The 18,907-nt window shown below is 38.3% G+C and overlaps 1 protein-coding gene across 1 annotated transcript in view; it reads right to left on the bottom strand.

Moving 5' to 3' along the window:
• Positions 1–3,490: 3,490 nt before the first annotated feature.
• Positions 3,491–18,907, bottom strand: part of LOC104527125 (BRCA1-associated RING domain protein 1) — a gene marked incomplete at its 5' end in the record, with an annotated part of 39,388 nt that continues 23,971 nt past the window's right edge. Inside the window, 5 exon segments of the mRNA XM_010170748.1 lie at positions 3,491–3,820; positions 4,541–4,638; positions 14,539–14,631; positions 15,608–15,743; positions 16,924–17,032. Coding sequence (XP_010169050.1) covers positions 3,491–3,820; positions 4,541–4,638; positions 14,539–14,631; positions 15,608–15,743; positions 16,924–17,032 — 766 coding nt within the window.

Below are 18,907 nucleotides of genomic sequence, written 5' to 3'. Positions count from 1 at the left end.
AGATGCTCCTGCCCAGCAGCTCTGGCAGCTAGAAACCAAAATTTCCCCTTCCCTCTACCACCCTGGCAGTAAAGCTGACCCACAGGAATCAGAAGCAGCACAGAAGGTGCGGGCATGGGGACCAGATGAACCCTACATTTTGGTGTTTTCCCCAAATAATACACACCAACGTGTAGTTTTAAACAACAGGCTGTGGCTTCCACACAGACATCTTTCTCCTGAGAATACTTGCAAGAGTTTCATGAGCCAAAGTGCTGATCTGCTGGAACACTGCAGCAGAAAATAACTGCTCTAGCTTAAGTTTGGTCTTGAATTAAGACACTAGACCTAGGTAGGGAATACTACCAGCTTCAAATCCCTGCCTAGAATTATTTTCTTCCTTGATTTATTTCTCTTCAATCACTCTTGCTTTTTCTGTAAGCCTCACCAGGTTAATGACAATTAACTTTGTGTTGGGTCCTGCACAGCTGCTCAGGTCCAACCAGCTCAGATGCTTGTGATAGAGCAGAAGAGAGGGGCTTTAGTTCGAGCCTAACAAAGCCCGTGTAGAAGCCAGTTGGGTGAAGCACTTACTGACACCTTTGCTATTAGAGCGATGCAAGACTTTGCACCCTCCCGTGCCTGTTAGTCACTTGGAAGATGACTGTGTGATGACAGACCCTGAAGCACCTCCCAGACACCCCACTTCTACTTCCAGACCAAAAGCAGCTACCACCGTTCGGTTGTTTCCCCGAAAACACTTGCAGAAACAATGCAACATCTAGCTCTCCTCAGTTGCTCTCAAGTTCCTACACTGAATCGTTGTAAAATCTCATCTAGCAGAAGAGATGTCTATGAAGGCAAATGACTATGTTCAAACACAGCTACTCTAACTACTAAGAAGAAAATTAACTCTGTCCTAGCAAAACCAGGACAGGTATACACACTTTAGCAGATTTTCGCACTCCATGAAATACCTCTTCTATTTTTGAGCCTGCCTCCTACTAGCTTCCTTTAATGCACCCTCACTCTTGAGCTGGAAGAGACAGTGAGAAATGATCTCTACACACCCTCTACCCCATGCCTCAGGATTTTATAACCTTGCTTTCATGAGCCCAAATCCATCCAATGGATTAAGAGACTTGATTTATCCTTACTACAAGTCTTTTCTTTTTTTTTAAGACATGTTTTATCAAGTGCTATCTCTCAGCTTTTAATGATTAGCAAGAGTGAATTAAGCAGGGTCTGTGTCACTCATCTCTAGCTTTTGTGTACTTACCTACTGCTTCAGAAGTGTTTGACACCTGCCGCAATTCTGGCATCAAAGTCTACTTCCTGCAGCTCTGTCAGGCTCCTGGTAAGTGCATAAGTCTACATAAGTTGATCATAAACTCCTAATTCCTGAAGAGACCTGAAGGAGATGGGTCAGAGTTAATCTTGAGTACACTTCAATGAGAAGGATAAGGATCACTCCTCAGTATGATATGGGAGGATTCTTAATGTGATTTGATAGTAACTGCTTGAAAACACAACTTGATTCAAAGAATAAGACCTTAGGAAAAGTTTTTTATGGCCATTTTCTAATAGTTTCTTTTCAGTTGCCAAGGAGCAATGGCTCTTAAAATCTGTAAATCTGCTGCCTCTACTTCAGAACATAGAACGGGATAACTGATGGGTCAAATTTCTTCCTGGTACGCAGCAGAAAAGCTCCACTCTGAAGAATTTTTGCCAGAGATTCACTGCTACTTTTGCAAAGAATACTGCATTAGGTATATTGATGTGCTATGAAATGCCAAGTTAAAATGTGCTACAATTGTTAAAATAAATGACCAAGTCCGCACAGTATCGACTCAGAACCTTATTTGCTGCCGGTGTTTATCTGCAAAAAACCCAAAACACATTCATCCCATGGGTTGTTCCATTTATTAATGAGCCTTGCATTTTTGCTCGCTCACACAGACGTGCAAGTACTTGAGAACTGCATTTAGTGAAGAGCAATGATTCAGTCGAGCATAAGTGATAGATCAAGATGCTCCAGCTACCGAAGCCTAGTAGATGCTATTGAAAACTGTACCTGCTATACCTGAAGTGTACGGTTCTAAGAGGTCTATAGAGCATATTGAAAATTGGCATAGGAACTCCAGGGGCAATGGTTAGAGAAAACAACTGTCTCTTTCACTGAAGAGATGCTCTTGCAGGTGGATATGCTATCTTCACAGCTGTATTGAGTTCACAGAAAAGTACTTACAGTTCTATTTACCTGCTGAGACACATAAAGACTATGTACTCATGCTGCAAATAAGCTCATGCAAGAAGATACTCCAAACTTACCAGCAGCAAAAGTTTTGTTGTTTTTTGGGTTTGTTTTTGTTTTTGTTTTTTTATTTTTTATTATAAGCAATACAAAGCAAACACAAGAAACTTTGCTTTATCCCACAACCGTCATTCTCATTATTACAAGACACCATTTTTAATTTATGAATTATCAAACTAAGGCAACGCACAAGATGCAAGACATTATCTAAGAGCACAGAGTGAGGAAGTAAGAGTCTGACAATAACTTACAATCAATTATGAGAAATGAATTAAAAAATTATTGTAACAAATATGAAAATCAAATATTGCTCCAATGTAGGCAGCTAAGTTCTAAGTACAATTGAGCAAAGTGAGGCAGAATTCTTTTGTGATCATTCTATTTTCTTCATTAAAGTAACCATGATATCAGTCATCTATACTTACAGAAATATCTTTGATTATAATAATTTAATAAGGATCCTGATGCTTAAAAATCTTCAGAAAATAGAACTGAATTTGAGTTACACATTTAGAGGCATCAAAGAAGACAGAAGTTAATAAAGTATTACTCTTGCTATAAATAAGGAATTTTAGACCAAGATTTTTAAATATTGTGTTTCTCAATATTGTCTGCTTTCAAATGAAATCAGGCCATTAATTCTACTTCGATTCCTACAAGGCTTATCCCATACCAAGAATTTCCTACAAAATTCAGTTGTAAAATCTCATCTGGCAGAAGAGATGTCTATAAAGGTAAATGACTATGTTCAAATGCAGAGTCCTTTCTTTAAAAAATACAAATTCTGGCCCGACTGGGAAATCTTGACATGTACAGTGGATCCTTGTCAATGGATATTAAGCAGGAAAAAAATGGGGTCGTGTTCTATCACCTAAGAAGGGCTGGTTTAAATCAAGAATGCAAAAGGTTTCGTTTTGCAAAATCTTAGCTATAAAATGTCAGCGATTGACACAAGTTAAATGCAAAAATAAAGCTTACTAAATAATCCAAGGCACATTTTTTAATGCAGTATACTTATCTCTTTCCTCCGTTGTAAGTTCATTTATTCCAGCATATCAGTGATCTTAGTAACTCATTTACATGGTGAAAGCTCTCTTGTATTCCTAACTGCAAAACATAAATCATAGCTTCAGACTGGTGTTTACCGGAGTGTTCCAACTGCTCAAGATTAAAACCTTGCTCATGAGACACTGATACTTATTTTACAGGCAGAAGCTGAAATGACATCACACAGTCTATAAGCCAGCTAGAGGGGGCCATCCAGACTTTGCCCTGACGAATTTTCTCTGGCTTGAATTTAGAAGACGCATCATAGATTACATACTGAGTGCAAAATCTCTGGTCAGAAGTAGATTCTGCATGGTAAGCCACCGTGTTGATTGTCTGCGTCACGTCGCTGTCTGGTTTTGGCTGCCTAACCAGAATTTGTCCTCCTGCTGCTTTGACCAACTCCACCAGATCACTCTTCTGGTGACGGCTGAAAGATCCCAAAAAATAGAAGTAGCATCCATCAAACAACTTAGGCAGCTAAATGGAAGGTAAAAAAAAAAAAAAAAAAAATTAATACAGGACTTCACAACTGAGTACACAGGAAAAAAGTGGAAAGGAACAATCAGTGCCTACAAAAAACCCCCATGCAATTTAAAATAACCAACACTGGAAGCTAGAACAGTATCTTAACATCTAAGGTCCTCAATGTAAGTATGCAATCAAGAAAAGCTTGCTTACATGGTAAATTCTTGCTTATGTTTAAACGTCTTCCAGCACAACAGTGTTTAACTATGAGCTAGGAACATTTACAGCTACTGTTACAATACATTTAATGAACTTCTCCAGTGTAATCCAGAAATCAACCAGAAATTAACACAGTTAAATACAGAAGTGGCCTTATAAGGAAACAAGAAGTAATAAAAACATTTTTATTTTGACTTTCAGATAGTTTCAACTAGGTTCTAAAGCTGAGCAGAGAAGGCCCAAGCAGCAGCATCACTTCCTGTCCCACACAGCTTCTTCCACAGATGTAATACAGCACTCCCTCTGACAAGGTTATAGCAACATATCTGCTAATAGAGAAAAATGACAGCTTTATGGGTGCTCGCAGTTCTTTCGATCACCTTGTGCATAATCTAATTTCTGTACAAGACCACATTAAAATTTTACATCTACTGCACCTGCACATGTGGCAAAGGGCAAAACTGCATGAACCAAAGGTCATTATGATAATCTGTCTCAAGCAATAAAACCCACCAGCTGTTCTCTGTTGAGCCGGCCTCTTTGTGGGCCACCTTGGATTTCATATTTCTCTTCTTGTTCTCGAGCTGCGGTTCGTAGACAGGCTCGTACCCCTGAAAAAACCCAACACAATAAGAAAAGCCAAGATTAGAGACCCCATGTTTTAACAGAGGGGTCCTCTAATTTCAGGGATGTCATTTCAGGGACTAAAGAGTTGCCTTAAGATAAAAGGATCACCTACAATACAAAACATTGCATCCACATAGCACCAAAGCTTGTGCGCTTTAACAATTTGCTTTTAAACTTGAAAAAAAATTTACAACAGTGGTTAAAGAGGCAAGTTAGATGGAGAGAAACAATATCACACTAAAATCAGTGTTGTAAACACTAGGAATTATTAGCTTTTCCTCTTGCTCACTAAAGGTCAACCACTTAATGTCAAATGTCAAATTGCTGATCATTTGGAAGCTTAAAGCCAGCATGTAGAACCAACTCCGCAGTTATGAAATGGAAGCAATTGCCTGATAAAGAGCAATTACAAAGCAAGCACAAAGCTGTTTCCCAACAGCTATGGTCTCAAATAACAAATCAGATGGGATTTCAAGGTCTCCAAGATCAGCACAAACTGGAGATTTATGCTAGGGTTTAACAGTGGCATTCTTTTTTGTTACCACTGCTGCATAATGAGATTGTCTTTTAGAGTCAACGTGTTTTTACCTTGTTTTAAGGCTAGTTATTTTTTCCAATACAGAATGCGCTGATGCTAATGTATTGCTAACATCAGTTAAATGCGCTACCTGACCTCACTTTGGAAAAAGAAATTGCTGTGGTCACCCACTCAAGGATGGAACGTTTTGCCTGCACGTACATAGCACTCATTAATAAAAAATACAGAAGAAAGAAAGATAGCAAAGCTGATTTAGGAAACTGTTCCATGAGGATTTACAATGTTGACAAGGTTGTAACTTCTGAAGTAGTACCTCACCCCTTGCGCAGTGTTTCTTATTCAGGCAGCTTATTTCCACTGTGCAAATACGAAAGCCATGGTATTAAAAAAAATACAAACTAAACAAAATCATAAGTTAAATATGGGGGTTGATCCTAAAAAGGAAGAAAGCACAGGAGTATGAAGAGAAGTATCACTGACAAAGGTACCTGGATACCATGGCAGCCAATAGATAGGAATATCTGATCTAGAGAGCCAACTGTTAGCAATTTACCACCAGTTCATACAAACTCACAAAACGCAATGGGAATTCATATTTCAGTTACTAGAAGTCCTTCAGTGTACTTACACCAAAAAAGATAAACCTATAAAGAAAACCACAACTGGCTGAATACTATGACAATATAGATCTCCCTCTACATACAAGTATTCAGGGTGATTAGCTGCACTTGTTCATTCTTTCAAGGAAAATTAACATGAACTTGTACAAAACTAGAAGGGCAACCTAGTCATGTATTTTCCAGAAAAGCAATCTACATATTCATTATTGATAACAGCAATGACTACCAATGACTTATTTTCAAAGTACATGTAACTCAAAAATAAACCTAAAAGTTATTTCCCCCTCCCCTTTTTAAAAAAAAAAAAAAAAAAATTATCATTGCAACCCAACAAGATTTCCTGTGTCAATTTGCTTCTGACACTGCTATTCTTTCCTTCCAAGAAAATACAGATGTTAATGGGTGCCACTTACAATAAAGGAAAAATCGCCTCATCTAGTCTTAAGAACAGAATGGTCCATCCATTAAAAGCACGTTTTATTTCAATCTACCATCAAAAGTTCAATTTCAAGGACTCTCACTACAGAGCTGAGGTTTTTATACAATGAGTACACCACAAATTGAGCATCCAGCGCCAGCATCAGTAAATGAAGCAAATTTGATATGAAAGTAATAAAAGATTGAATACAGAAGACTATGATGTCTTTTTGTACTGATACTTCCATGAAAAAAAAAATTAAGTCATGAAAATGACTAATGTTAGTAGAATGTCTATTTTAGCAGAAAATGCAAAATAAGTTATGTCTGTTTTGCATAGATATGCCTTTCCATTTCACACTGACAAGTCCTCCAAGGGATCTGTACGCCTCAAAGTTCCTTGTCACATATAATGACAATCCTCCATGAGAGCAAGAGACTCACCTACATGTGCCCAGTTTTCATTGTACCTGTAAGAACCACAATATGAATATTTGTTTTCTTGAAACACTGGCAATATGTAACCAGAAGATTTGTCTAGCCAGTGTCTGCATGATCAGCATTCTCATTAATATTAACTTCTCTTAACCAGCTAGAAACAGAGCAGATCTGTGTCTTAACAGATTTGTGGCATGAAAGGCTACGTACTCTAGATGGGATAAAGTCATGAACATCAGTTCTCAGTGCCCAGGTGTTTAACATAAATATGTTAAGAGGCAACACTGTTAGGCCTACACATACACACACATTTGTGGAGCAACAGACTCTCTATGTTTTTTGGTGATGGCAAAATAGTACATTTTCAATTCCCAAACATATTTTTCATGAAAGATGTAGAAGCAGAACTTGTTCTGACTCATGGGTCTTGTCATATTTGATAGATAAGAACAAGTGCTTTCTGGAACCACGGTGCTCAGGGACATTTCAAGCAGTTTCATCTAACACTTTGTCTGAAGAGGAAAGTCATTGGAATCCTCAAGCTGGTAAGGTGGTGCTTCAGGCTTCAACATACTTCATGTCAACCATCAACCACACAACTAATCCACAGTAACCGTATCACTTGGAAAGAGACAACACAACACAGACAGGGTAACAGCGAAAGCAGAGCCTTAGGCACAGGGAAATGAGGCAAATGGCATGTCATGTGTCATCAGAATCATGATCTAGCTATATAGTCAGAAAACTGATGCAGTTAGCAACTGATGTTTGAGGAAGGTGCTTACAACCCTAAGGTGAACCGTCAAGGAATATCTATCCATGGAAGAAAGCATCTTAACTAGAAAAAGGAAGCTAAAATAGTTTAGGTGATAGAGACCCCTACGTCCTTTGACTGTAGACTTTGTTCAGACTGATTTCTTCATGAATTGCTCATTTCTCTTCATTGACTCCTGCATACTAGAAAGATATTTTATATTAAAGAATTCACATACCGTAATAAAAAGAAATAAGAGAAACAAAAAAGGGAAATATCCCCCTGTTCTCTCATCTGAGATAAAATGATAGAGGGTTAAAGTTGTGCTTCTACCTAATTCATTCTGCATCTGGCTAAACAAGAGGTTCTTATTTGTCCTTTTTTCCCCTCTCCACACAAAACTTAGCGTCAACTCACTTGCTTCTAGCTCACTAATTTTGCATTGTCATTTTCAGATGCAGTGACTCCAACCGGATGCAATAGCCTTAGTGAGGTTCTCAGAGACAGCATGATCAGGTTTGGTCGTGTTATGGTACCATTTGGAAGCACCAGGCATGTACAAACTTTAGCATTCTTCTAATAGATGGTACAACCTCCACAAGAGGATCTTGTGCTAAAAACCCCTTCAATTTCACACTTCACAGTAGGGATACAAACAAAAGATTAGAGCATACTGTAGGCCCTTCCAATTTTTTTATTTATTTATTTTATTTTTTTTACAGCTTGGGATTTTATTTTGACAATTGAGTGCTAAGCTGAGTTCACTCAGTAAAGCCCAGGTCTTTCTCTTGAGTAGGCATTATTAATTTTAAAGCTGCTAATATGTATAAGTGGCGGGCTAACATGACAGTTCCCTTTTAATAGTCTCTCCATCCGACTGAGTATCATCCTGATTAAGAGGACATATAAAAGGAAATAAAATTCCATACTGTACTCAGAGGTATATCACTCTGCTGCTTTTACAGGGACATTTACAGAAGCTCTGCTGACCTTACAGCACTCCTATTTAAGACAGAGGTATAGTGCCCCTTGACTTCAAACAGGAGCCATGTTAAATTGATTCCCAGAACTCCTGAGACTTCCGACTCTCATTTTTTCAGCACTGTATTGAAAAGCCACCGGTGAGAACTTGATGCCACTTGATGGCCAAAATAAATGGACTGAAAAAAGCAACTGCTATTATTCTAATTAAAGAGCGATTAGAACACCATCAATACTATGCCATCTCCCTTCTGAAATTGACATCTTAAGTACATATGTAAAAAAAAAAAATTCAGAGCAGGACAATCTCAGAAAGACAAGGACACCCTTAAAAAAATTATCTGAAAATGGAGGGGAACGTAAACTTACTTTTGAGAAGACATCGGCAGTTTTAGGAGGATGCAGAGCTCAGGGTTACGTTGTTTTCCTTCCCACATTCGCAGGCTGTGCATTGTTCACGGGCAAGCCTGCCTAAAAATCTAGTCTGTTCCATTATAAAATAAGACCATTCAATTTCCTCAAGATCTCAGCCAATCTTGATTTATTCCTTGATACTTTTGCCAATAAGAGCTGTGGACCTTCTAGGTTTGAGGTTCATCAAGTTTGTTCGTTTATCATGTTATCTTCCCTAAAGAGAAGAGGGTGACTATTGCAACTACACTTTAATGGCCCTCTAGTTTAATCACAGTAGTTGGATCAATTACCTGCAAAAGGCTAAGACTTGTACCAAGGCAAGTGACATTTTTCCATTTCACATGGACCAGTTTAGCAATGCCCAGTTCAAGTGTGCTAGCATCCATTAATAAAGCTTGCCTGACAGGAGACCATAGTGGGGCAAGATCACATGTGCAGAGGGGTCACGCAAGGTTCTTCCCTAGAAATACAGAATATTAGAAGTTTAAAAGCCTCTTAAATAGCCGGTTTCACACTCACAATTTGTGGATATAAACAACATTTTTAGCTTGATGCCACCATATTTGGCAAGGAGAATACTGCTTTTTTTCCTCCTCCTCATTAGCAAGATCAGTAAAGCGTCACTGCTTACACTGATCCTTATTAGCTCACTGAACATCTGCCTCTACCTTCTCACCTTCCAGTACGTAAGGAGCAAGCAGGTTAAAAGGTGCCCACTCTAACAGTATCGTTAACTGACCTTTGCTACAGCAATAGCTATTAGTACTGGAAATAAAGAAATCACTATTTCCAAAATTTAAGATCAGAGCCCTATAATCCTTATTCATGTAACTCTTACTGGTTTATAATGAAACTAACTGCATCAGCAAAAACAATTTAAACGGGATGAAGTACAAAAAGAAATGGCTGCCAAGAACAAGTTGTAATCACCCACAGATACCCAGGGGTAGCTCTCAGTAACTCAATTAGCCTTAGTGGAGTTTTGTTGGATTTGCATTAATAGAGCAAAGAGCAAGGGTTAATCCCAAAAATCTCTTAGAACAGCTAAAAGTAATTTAGAAATACACGACAGCAACAAAGAAGATAAAATACTACACATCCAATGTTTAGTAGAGATTGCAACTGAAACTTTCTCAGCTCAGTCTGCACTGGGTTTTAAGGACTTACATGCAGATTGAGTAAAACTTGATGAGTTTTTTTTCTTCCTAGAAAAGGAAGAAATCTGGACTGAGAGAAAGCCTTGGGAGAATTTGGCATGGCTGGCTTCAATTTATTTTCATCAACAGCATTACCAGTCTCTGCTATAGCATAGAAAGGAATTTTTCTATTGTCTCTTATATGCTTACAAATTAACTTTAGAATCACAGATTTTCATGGAGTGAGGTAGAGATCTCGTTGGGTGAAACAAGAGCAGTCCATTTTTCCAACACGAAGAAATGACATAAGATGCTGCAGAGATTAAAATGAATCTGCTCAAGAATAGTAGTTAACAAGTTACTCCAGGTGATATTTATTAAACACTACAGAGCAGGTGCTTAGGAAGTCCTTAAAACATCAATTCCCAAAAGCTAGGGGCATGTAATACGAAAATCATTACTTCACTTAAACCCCCAAGTGTCCTATCTGCTTTATGAAACCACTATTTGCCACAGCTGTTTTCTAGACTGACCAAAATCACTGGAGGAAGCCATTCCTGAAGTGCAGAGGTCAGCTGGAAGTGCTTCATCCTCTGGATCCCGTCACATCCTTTTAAATGAGGTAATATTTCCCATTCTTTTCCTTTTCCTCCAGACCTTATTTCAAGCCAGCCCACTCCCCAGCTCTGCAAAGGGAAACACCACATTTAAGACATTCTCATCCCCGTTTTCTCCTTGGCAAACCCCAGCAACTTCATAGTGTAAATTTGTGCTGACTTGGAAGCAAAAATATTTCCCTCCTCCCTTTCAGAGGGTGCAGACACTGTGGGAGTGCAGAAGTTCAGACCCTCAGCTGTACACCCAATACAACCAGAACATAAGTATGCACATTAGATATTCCTACCACCTCCCACACAGCTGAGTCCTTTTTTAGGAGACAGTTGAAGCACATCTCCAACTGCAAAACAAGCATGAAACTCCAGTGATCAAAAATCCTGAGGTGTTTTAAAGGAAGGAGGGCTTTGCTGAGTATCTGCCTGTTACTGGAAAGATGTCTATGCATGAAAGAGAGACAGTCCAGCCTGAGAAGCAGTCAGCTCAAACAGCTTTGCACCTCCCTTGTCCCACAGCCTAAACAAGGATGGGTATATTGCTCCAAGAAATTCAGAAAGATGTTTTTGCCTTGAAATGTCAGTCAGGCAATCCCCCTAGCTCTTCCAGTCAACTCCCAGTTGTTCTGAGTCCTTACAGGGAAAGCAGGGGTCTTTTGCATTCTTTTCAATGATCAGAGCTGCTCTCCAGGTAAGCAAAACAAATGCTGGAATAAGCAATCAGATGCTTAGAATTCTGCCAGATACTTTACTACAAAGACTGACACAAGCTTGTTTCAACACATATCGTTACTGAGATCATTTTTCATTCCCTGCTTTAACAGATGACAATCAGTTTAAGAAAAAAGAAGCTGAAAAAGCTATTAAAGGCTTCTGCTGGTTTTAATTACACTATTTTGTGCTCTACAAAAAGCACAGAGGAAATACAGTGATACTTGAATCTTTGTCTCAGCTTACTTGCAGAAGAATAATGATATGCTACTTTCTGCCCTATTACCATCTCAGAAATAATGAAGGCAATAAAATAATGAAACCAATGAAAGATATGGCCAAGGGCAAGGAGCACAGTGACAGTGTCTCAACTGAATTCTCTGCTGCTTTGAAAGTGGATATATTGCTGACAGTGTATTATATACAGAAAATATGGAACTGCAACTGGTAAGGTGAAATTTTTCTTCTGTGGAGATCTAATATTGCTCAGTGGTGACACACTTTCATCCTCATCTTCTACCTGAAGATAAAAGGGAACCCCAAAACTGAAGATACATATTTAAATCTTGACTCTCTAATATTTAAAGGCCTTACATTTAGCTCAAACTCTCCCAGAAAACTCCACATTACCTGTACTGATACTAATGGATGCTACAGCTGCCTGTATGGACACGCGTAAAACAGAAGCACCACAGAATTATACAAAAGAAGGAAACTGCTTTTTATTAGAGAAACACAGCTTGAAAACCTGCTGTAATGGAAAAGTTAACATAAGAAAATCACTCTTAAATGAAACACTGTTTTTTGCAAGCACACTTTTTTTTTTTTTAAAGTGCTATAATTATGCATAGGCTACAAATGCAACTTTAGAAATGCGCCAAGTGCATCTTACCTGGTAGTTAAAACAACCAAATACTCACTTATGCACAGTCAGCATTTCATTGAGTGCTACACTGAGCTTTGTTTTTTCAAATATTTCAGTGAAGTTTTTGAACATGAATTTACTTCAAGTGAATGGTTTAGAACACTGAACTATAAGGATAGAAGACAGAATATGCATACACTTTTAGAAGTTTATTTACATCATATTTTAAGGAAACTTATCCAAATACAAGTCAAAAAAGCCTCAATAAATAGAGAAATTATGGAAAAGAAAAGCAAAGACCTCTTCTTCCTAGACAAATGTTCCACCAGCAGGAGTCCCATTATTTGTTATAACAATCTTTAACTTGTAATGACTCTGAAGAAGACTAATAACAGACTGGTGGGAACAGATGCAGTGGTGCTGTTAATTATAGGCACTTAGCTGCATCAGACCCCATGAGTTATTACTAACATTTCCCACTAGGGAGGAGAATCACTAGCTTTTAAGTGGTATGTTGCTTACTAAGCTGGGAGCATTAGCAGTCAGGATTGTACTAATCAGTACTACCAACATAAAATAAAACTCATCTGCACAAAAAAAAAAAGTAAAATATTCCTGAATAAGCCTTACACTATTTTATTTATTTTTTATTTTCCAATCACTTCTAAATATAAAAATTCTTCCACAAAGATTTAAACTCAGGTTTCACTAATTAAATCTCCCTACCACTCAGCTGAAGTTTTCTAAGCATCTGACTAGCAAGAAGAGAAAATGAAATAAAGGAAAACCACTTTAGCATGTATGACAGAAGGTCTGCAGACCTCCTGAACTGAGTGAAGCCAAGAACCTGCAAAGTGATTCATCACAGAAACCCACTGTTAACACCGGAACACACCCTTTCCAACTATATACCACCCAACCATCACTTCCAGGCCTTCTGAGTTTCCTGCTGCATCCCTAACTCCAAACAGGAAACCATCTCCCTTCTGCTTATGAGCAAAGTGTCTGGAGGTTATTAAATCTATCTGCTTGCTCAAGCATAAACAGTATTTCTCCAAGTTACATATTCAACAAGAAGCTACTCCTGTTTCTATGAATCACAGCACAAAGACAACACAATGTTTTCCTTTTGCAAATGCTTATAAGGCCAAAAATAAAAGCCACTGTCAGTGTTGCAGAAAACATTTCTGAGGGGACAATAATTCAACAGACCCTTTAAAAAATGACACAGAACAAATACAGTGACTATCTGAAAGCCAAATGAACACTCCAGGGGGAAAAAAAAAATTAGTTCAATATTCAAAGAGTGATGATGTGCTTTATTTGAAAAACTAGTATGCAGCTTTTGAAGCTTTAAGCAGTGCCTTCATAAACATTAGCGACTGGAAAATTTAGACCATTAAAGAATCCTTATATTCTGATGTTTAGTCACACAGTAGAAAACTGGCAAGAAATTTGTCTGTGAGTTTTCCATGGATAATTAACTCATTTGTAGTGTAATTATTAGCTAAAAGGACTTAGCCATAAAGGTCAAGAAGAAGGAGTTGGCTTTTACAACTACTGGAAAAGCAGATACTAAGAAAGAAAGAATAAAAAACCCCCCAGATTTTGGGATGTAAGTCCCTAGAACAGCTGCAAAGCAAAGTACACACTGTGTAAAAAGTTATAGTTACAGATCACATGAAAGACGACATCAAAACAGCTACTTGCACGCTAAGGGGAGACTATGGAAGTCATCTTGGAGGTTACTATTTTAGTTGAGGAGCACTCCAGTCCGCAGGGCTGAGGTGTACAGAAAAGGGTATGGAATGTTACGTATTCATTTGATCTGCCTGAGTCTGTGATTGCATAGAGCTTGGCAACATTTTCAACAAATAAATTTTAATAGAGTACAAACAGAGGTTATGATCCATTGACAGCATAATTTTGATTAGAAGTTATAACTTTCAACAGATCTCAGCTTACATGTAAATATGCATCACTCCACGTTCCTACAGGCCTTAATACCAAGCAAGCAAAAGTTTCCCATGAATTTCAAGGAAAGCTGCTTATAAGAAATCAAAGAATTTAACACATTCATTCCTCCTCTCCCAGGATATTTTCCATCGTCTTCCAAATCACTCTTAATGTAGCAATGAACTAATTCACCCCTCACTGATACATAGGGCATGACCTACCCAATACATCTAATAATGAAATGCACACATTTGCCAAGGAAGGAGCAGTTGTATTTAATTAAATCACTTATCATTCAGGAGATTAAAAAGCAAAACCCTCACACTTTATGTTAAGCCAGTATTGATATTAGGGTAGTTGTTGAAAAATAATTTTTTTCTCTAGAATCCCATCAACAATTTCTGGTTAAAAAGCCTAAACAATCCCATTTATTTAATACTTACATTCAAACTTGAGGACCCAACATCCAGTCAGAACAGCCATCATACATTTGACAGTATTTGGCATTGGAACATCAGGGATAACAAGATGAGTTACTAGGAGAAAGATTACATCAGTAGAACTAAGAGCACATAAAAATCAGAACTATGCCCGTCTGAAAAGCAATCAATCACAATTTAAAGAATAAACAGTCCATAATAATTTATCAACCACTCTTTCCAGCACAAGTACATGATCTTTGAGACTAAGATATGAGTAAGTAGAAGGGCTATTAGAAATTTTGTGGGCTTCAACATATACTGGTTCTGAAAAAGGGAAGTAATGTTTTTATAGTTCTAAGCTAACACATCTTCCAAGGAGGCTCTGGGTTTTTTTTTCCCAGTCTTTTTAACTCAGACAGGAATCTTACTATGAGATCTCACTGCTTTAACATAAAACTAACAGAACTCAACTCAGAATTTTGAAGTACTTCAGGGTGTGAAAGATAGCAGGGGAAAATTACCTTAGCCTTTCTTTCACAAGCAAGGAGAAGCAGCACTCCAAAGAAAACCTAATAGAAGGGATTAAGATAACATTCCCCCACTCTGCAAAGGGAACAGAAAAAAATTCCAAGCTCCATAATTTGTCTCCATTATCTTAATGAAGAACAAAATTTGAAGGAAGGTAGCATATGAGAAAAAAATTGTAAACTTTTAGTCAGTGATATGCTCTTTCTAAAGGCAACATCTGCCTTCTGGAAGATAAAAACCTTACAGGATGTCTCATAGAAGCACAGAAAAGGAGTGTAAAGAGAAAAGGTCTTTGAGGAGGACTTAGGGATTTTAAATAACAGACAATATACTGTCAAACTGTCGCTCCCCTAGAAGTCTCCTGCCTCAGTAATCAAGCAGGCTTCATATGCATTTACATGCAACAACACACCATCATTCTACTACGGCTATATTTCAGTTATTGCAGAAACCACACTTATTAGGTACTATAAAAACCTGCTGCATCTAGTATCTCAGAGTGTAAAGTGCAGAACTGTAGTTATTTATATTTGGACAGAGACATTTCAACAAGACTACATACCTCTGCTGTTAAATTCAGTACACCTTCGAGCCTTCAGAACTGTTGCTAGTTTGTTCAGCAGTTTCTGTTGCTCCGAACTAAGATTGCTCCCCAGTATACCAAGAGGTCCATCTCTTGGCTGGCTGGAGCTCAGTGCCTGTATATACAGAAAATCCTACAATAAGTTGAATGTTTGGGAACATAAAGAAAACAGCTAACTTGTTTGACAGCTTTATTTCATAACAATAAGCATTTTGATAAACCAAGTCATGGCAAGCTTAGTGGATAGGGTCCATAAAGAAATCTCTCTATAACAAACCAGCTCTAAAGAAAAAAAGCTTGACATTAGAGGTATGTCATTAGCTTATGCAAGGTACTAAACCAGCTTGTGCAGTTTTTTGGGTATTTTTTTTTAGAAACTGGTGCACACACATGCAGCTGGTTGAACACTGTGTAAACAGATTTGCTGACTGCAGTGTTGAAGGAGAAAAAAAAATTCCCAATAAAGTAGTAAAGGCTCCTACTGTTAGTGAAGTTTTACTAACAGATACACTACCGATATGTTGAATAACCTATACAATTAATACTCGCATTTCCTATTACTATAAAGTCCCTAATACACTGGCCTGTTAAGTAATGAATGCTTTTTTATGCGGATACTACTAATGCAAAGTAAGAGGAGCTCCTTGCTCAAGTCTTATGCTGTCAAGGATACTTCAGCCCCTGGCTCTTCCTAAGTAGTCCCAGATTCCATAGTACAGCCCTACCTTTGAGATCCAGCTACTGTAATAAGTCTGAATAACTTGATTTTGGTCCCAAGTCCTGAGAAGTCTTTGGCAAAAAGAAAGGAAAAACAAAAACCCCAAAACAATCTTCCAAAAACTGTTTTCAACTGCTGAGTTGATATCTTTGTTGTTGGACAAAGGACAATACTGAAACATCCTTTTAAAGGCACACAAAAACCACCTGGAGCAAAGACTGTTGCTGCTTTCAGCCAGTTTGGCAAACAGAACACATTTAAATATGCAGAAAAACAACAACAATAGCAAAGTTAAATCAATGATACTTCAAGAATAACACAGCCTCAAGCTCCTATAATAAAGCCACATTACAAGAAACATCCTTTGTTTCCCCAGATAAAGCTATAACACAGAATATCATCGCTTTGTATGTGTCCCTACAAATATTGTCTGAGCTCATTTCCCATCTATTTTAAATCTCTCTGTAAAGGGAGGTGATGTACTGTACTTCAGTCCAAGCCTTCAATACTTACAGGATGAACTTACTTTTTTTTTAAAAAAAAAGGCAAAATAAAAGAAAAAAACCAACATACTTACCTCAGAGGGTTGGTTAAGTGAAAATGATTCATTCTTCACTGGTAACATTAGCACAGACTTCATCTTTTCACTTTCTGCATAGTCCACAGGCCGCAGACCAAATATATTACTGGCAAAACAAGCACAGATGGGTTTAAGTAAATAAAATGTGACTTGATTCTTAACTAACTGGGCACATTAGCTGAGTAGCTTTCCCTCCCACTTTCTTATTAATATGTGATTTTAGCTAAAAACCACAAAGCTTCAAGTAAGAACTGCACCCAAGGCAGATGGATACTGAATTACAAGCTGCTGCATTCTGCTGAGGAGGAAGGGATGTTCAGAGCAGTATGTTCAGTTAAATAAACCACAGTCCTTGTTAACCTGTTTCAAGATGCACTTTAATATCATTCACAAGACCCAGAAATTTCAGCTTTAATCTTTCATTGCAGTCATATAACCAAGAAATGTTATTTTTGCCTTATCCATTTGGTATAAAAGACATGTCAGAGGATTCTACGGACTGAGTTAAACACTGGAGCTTGTTGTGGTGATGCTTTTACGAGAAAAGCTATCTGCTTCCTACTTGGGAACTGTGGCTCCCTCACACTTCCAAAATTTGGGTATGCATCTCATTTTCCCCTCAGTGTGCTGTTCTGCAGAACACATTACAGCCAATTCATTCAGATTTTGGTTGGTTTGCCAGTTTTGTCGAACGCTCTTCGTCCTACGTGGCACCTCCTAGTTATTAGATATGCTTCAGGACCCATTTCCTCCCCCATCCTTTTAGCATTATTCAGACAGGTACGATTTGCTATAAACACAACATTGAGCACAGCCATGGCTTCTGTCTTTTGCAGGACAGTAGTGAGCAAAGTTTGAAACCACAGAACAGGAATAATTGCCCTTAAACACGATCCTCTGCCAGTACTCTTGGGAAATATTCTGCTTGCTTTGCCCTTTGTGAGAATAATGGCTATTCCAGCTGATCCTCTTCTCCCCACTTCACGTAGCTCCAGCTCTCAAAAGGCATAATAAGAGCTCGTTATGAAGGGGAAGCTTGTCACCAAGAACAAAGCCTTGACTCAGAATCTGAGATCTGGCAAGCTTAGTCATCAAACAATGAAACATTTAAAGAGGTCAAAAAACCACTGCATCTTTGAAGCGCTGTCTTAGTTAGCCACGTGTTCCTGTGCAGAGTAGGAATCTAGGAAGCTTTATAGGGAATTCCATAGAAGACCACAGCCCAATCCAGCCCAAAGACAAGCTCAAATCATTAAGTCTTCACTCTGACTTAACTGGGGGGCTTCGGCCAGTGCAAAGCTGAGAGATGCATCTGATCTTAGCACCTTTCTATACTCCTGCCTGAGCACTGCACACCAACACAGCCTCTTGGGAAAACAACAATTCACCAAAATCCCACACAGAAGATTCTGGGATGGTATTTTAAAATTGCTAATTTTACAATATTACCAACCCCAAGCTCTTCTGTGTTACTAATGAGCAGAGAGCCAACATAATACAAATGCTGCAGACTAAAAGATAATTGGTTAAATCTCAGACAAGTCCTGGGAGTTGCAGCCCATTAAATATTGTCATGCTGTTCCTGCTTTGTCATGCATCATCAGGGTAGCTCTTGCCCTTTCTTTAAATAAGGGCCATATTCGCCTCAAACTGCTGCAGGACAGTTCCTTTGAACAATGCATCCAGTGAGGGGGGAAAAAAAGAAATAAAGAAATATTAGCACATACACTAAAATCACCTTTAGACTAGATGGCTGACCTTTTCCTGGGAACAAAGCAGGGGAAGAAATCAAAGCAGGGGGAGGAAATGACTGCATGTCAGTAGCAGAGGTTTGGGAGTGCCTCCTGCCCCAAGTCACAGTAAGATCCTTGATTGTTAGAAAAAACCTTATGAGTGTTTATCATAGATAAATATATAGGTCACCACAGTTAAATGTTGAACATTTTTTGCCAATTAAATGGTACAAATAAGAGCTCCAGCT

This window comes from Antrostomus carolinensis, unplaced genomic scaffold, assembly GCF_000700745.2.
Source record: "Antrostomus carolinensis isolate BGI_N321 unplaced genomic scaffold, ASM70074v2 scaffold9976, whole genome shotgun sequence".
Taxonomy (NCBI): Eukaryota; Metazoa; Chordata; class Aves; order Caprimulgiformes; family Caprimulgidae; genus Antrostomus; species Antrostomus carolinensis.
Note: the sequence above shows the minus strand (reverse complement) of the source record. Positions and strands in the feature narration are given on the sequence as shown.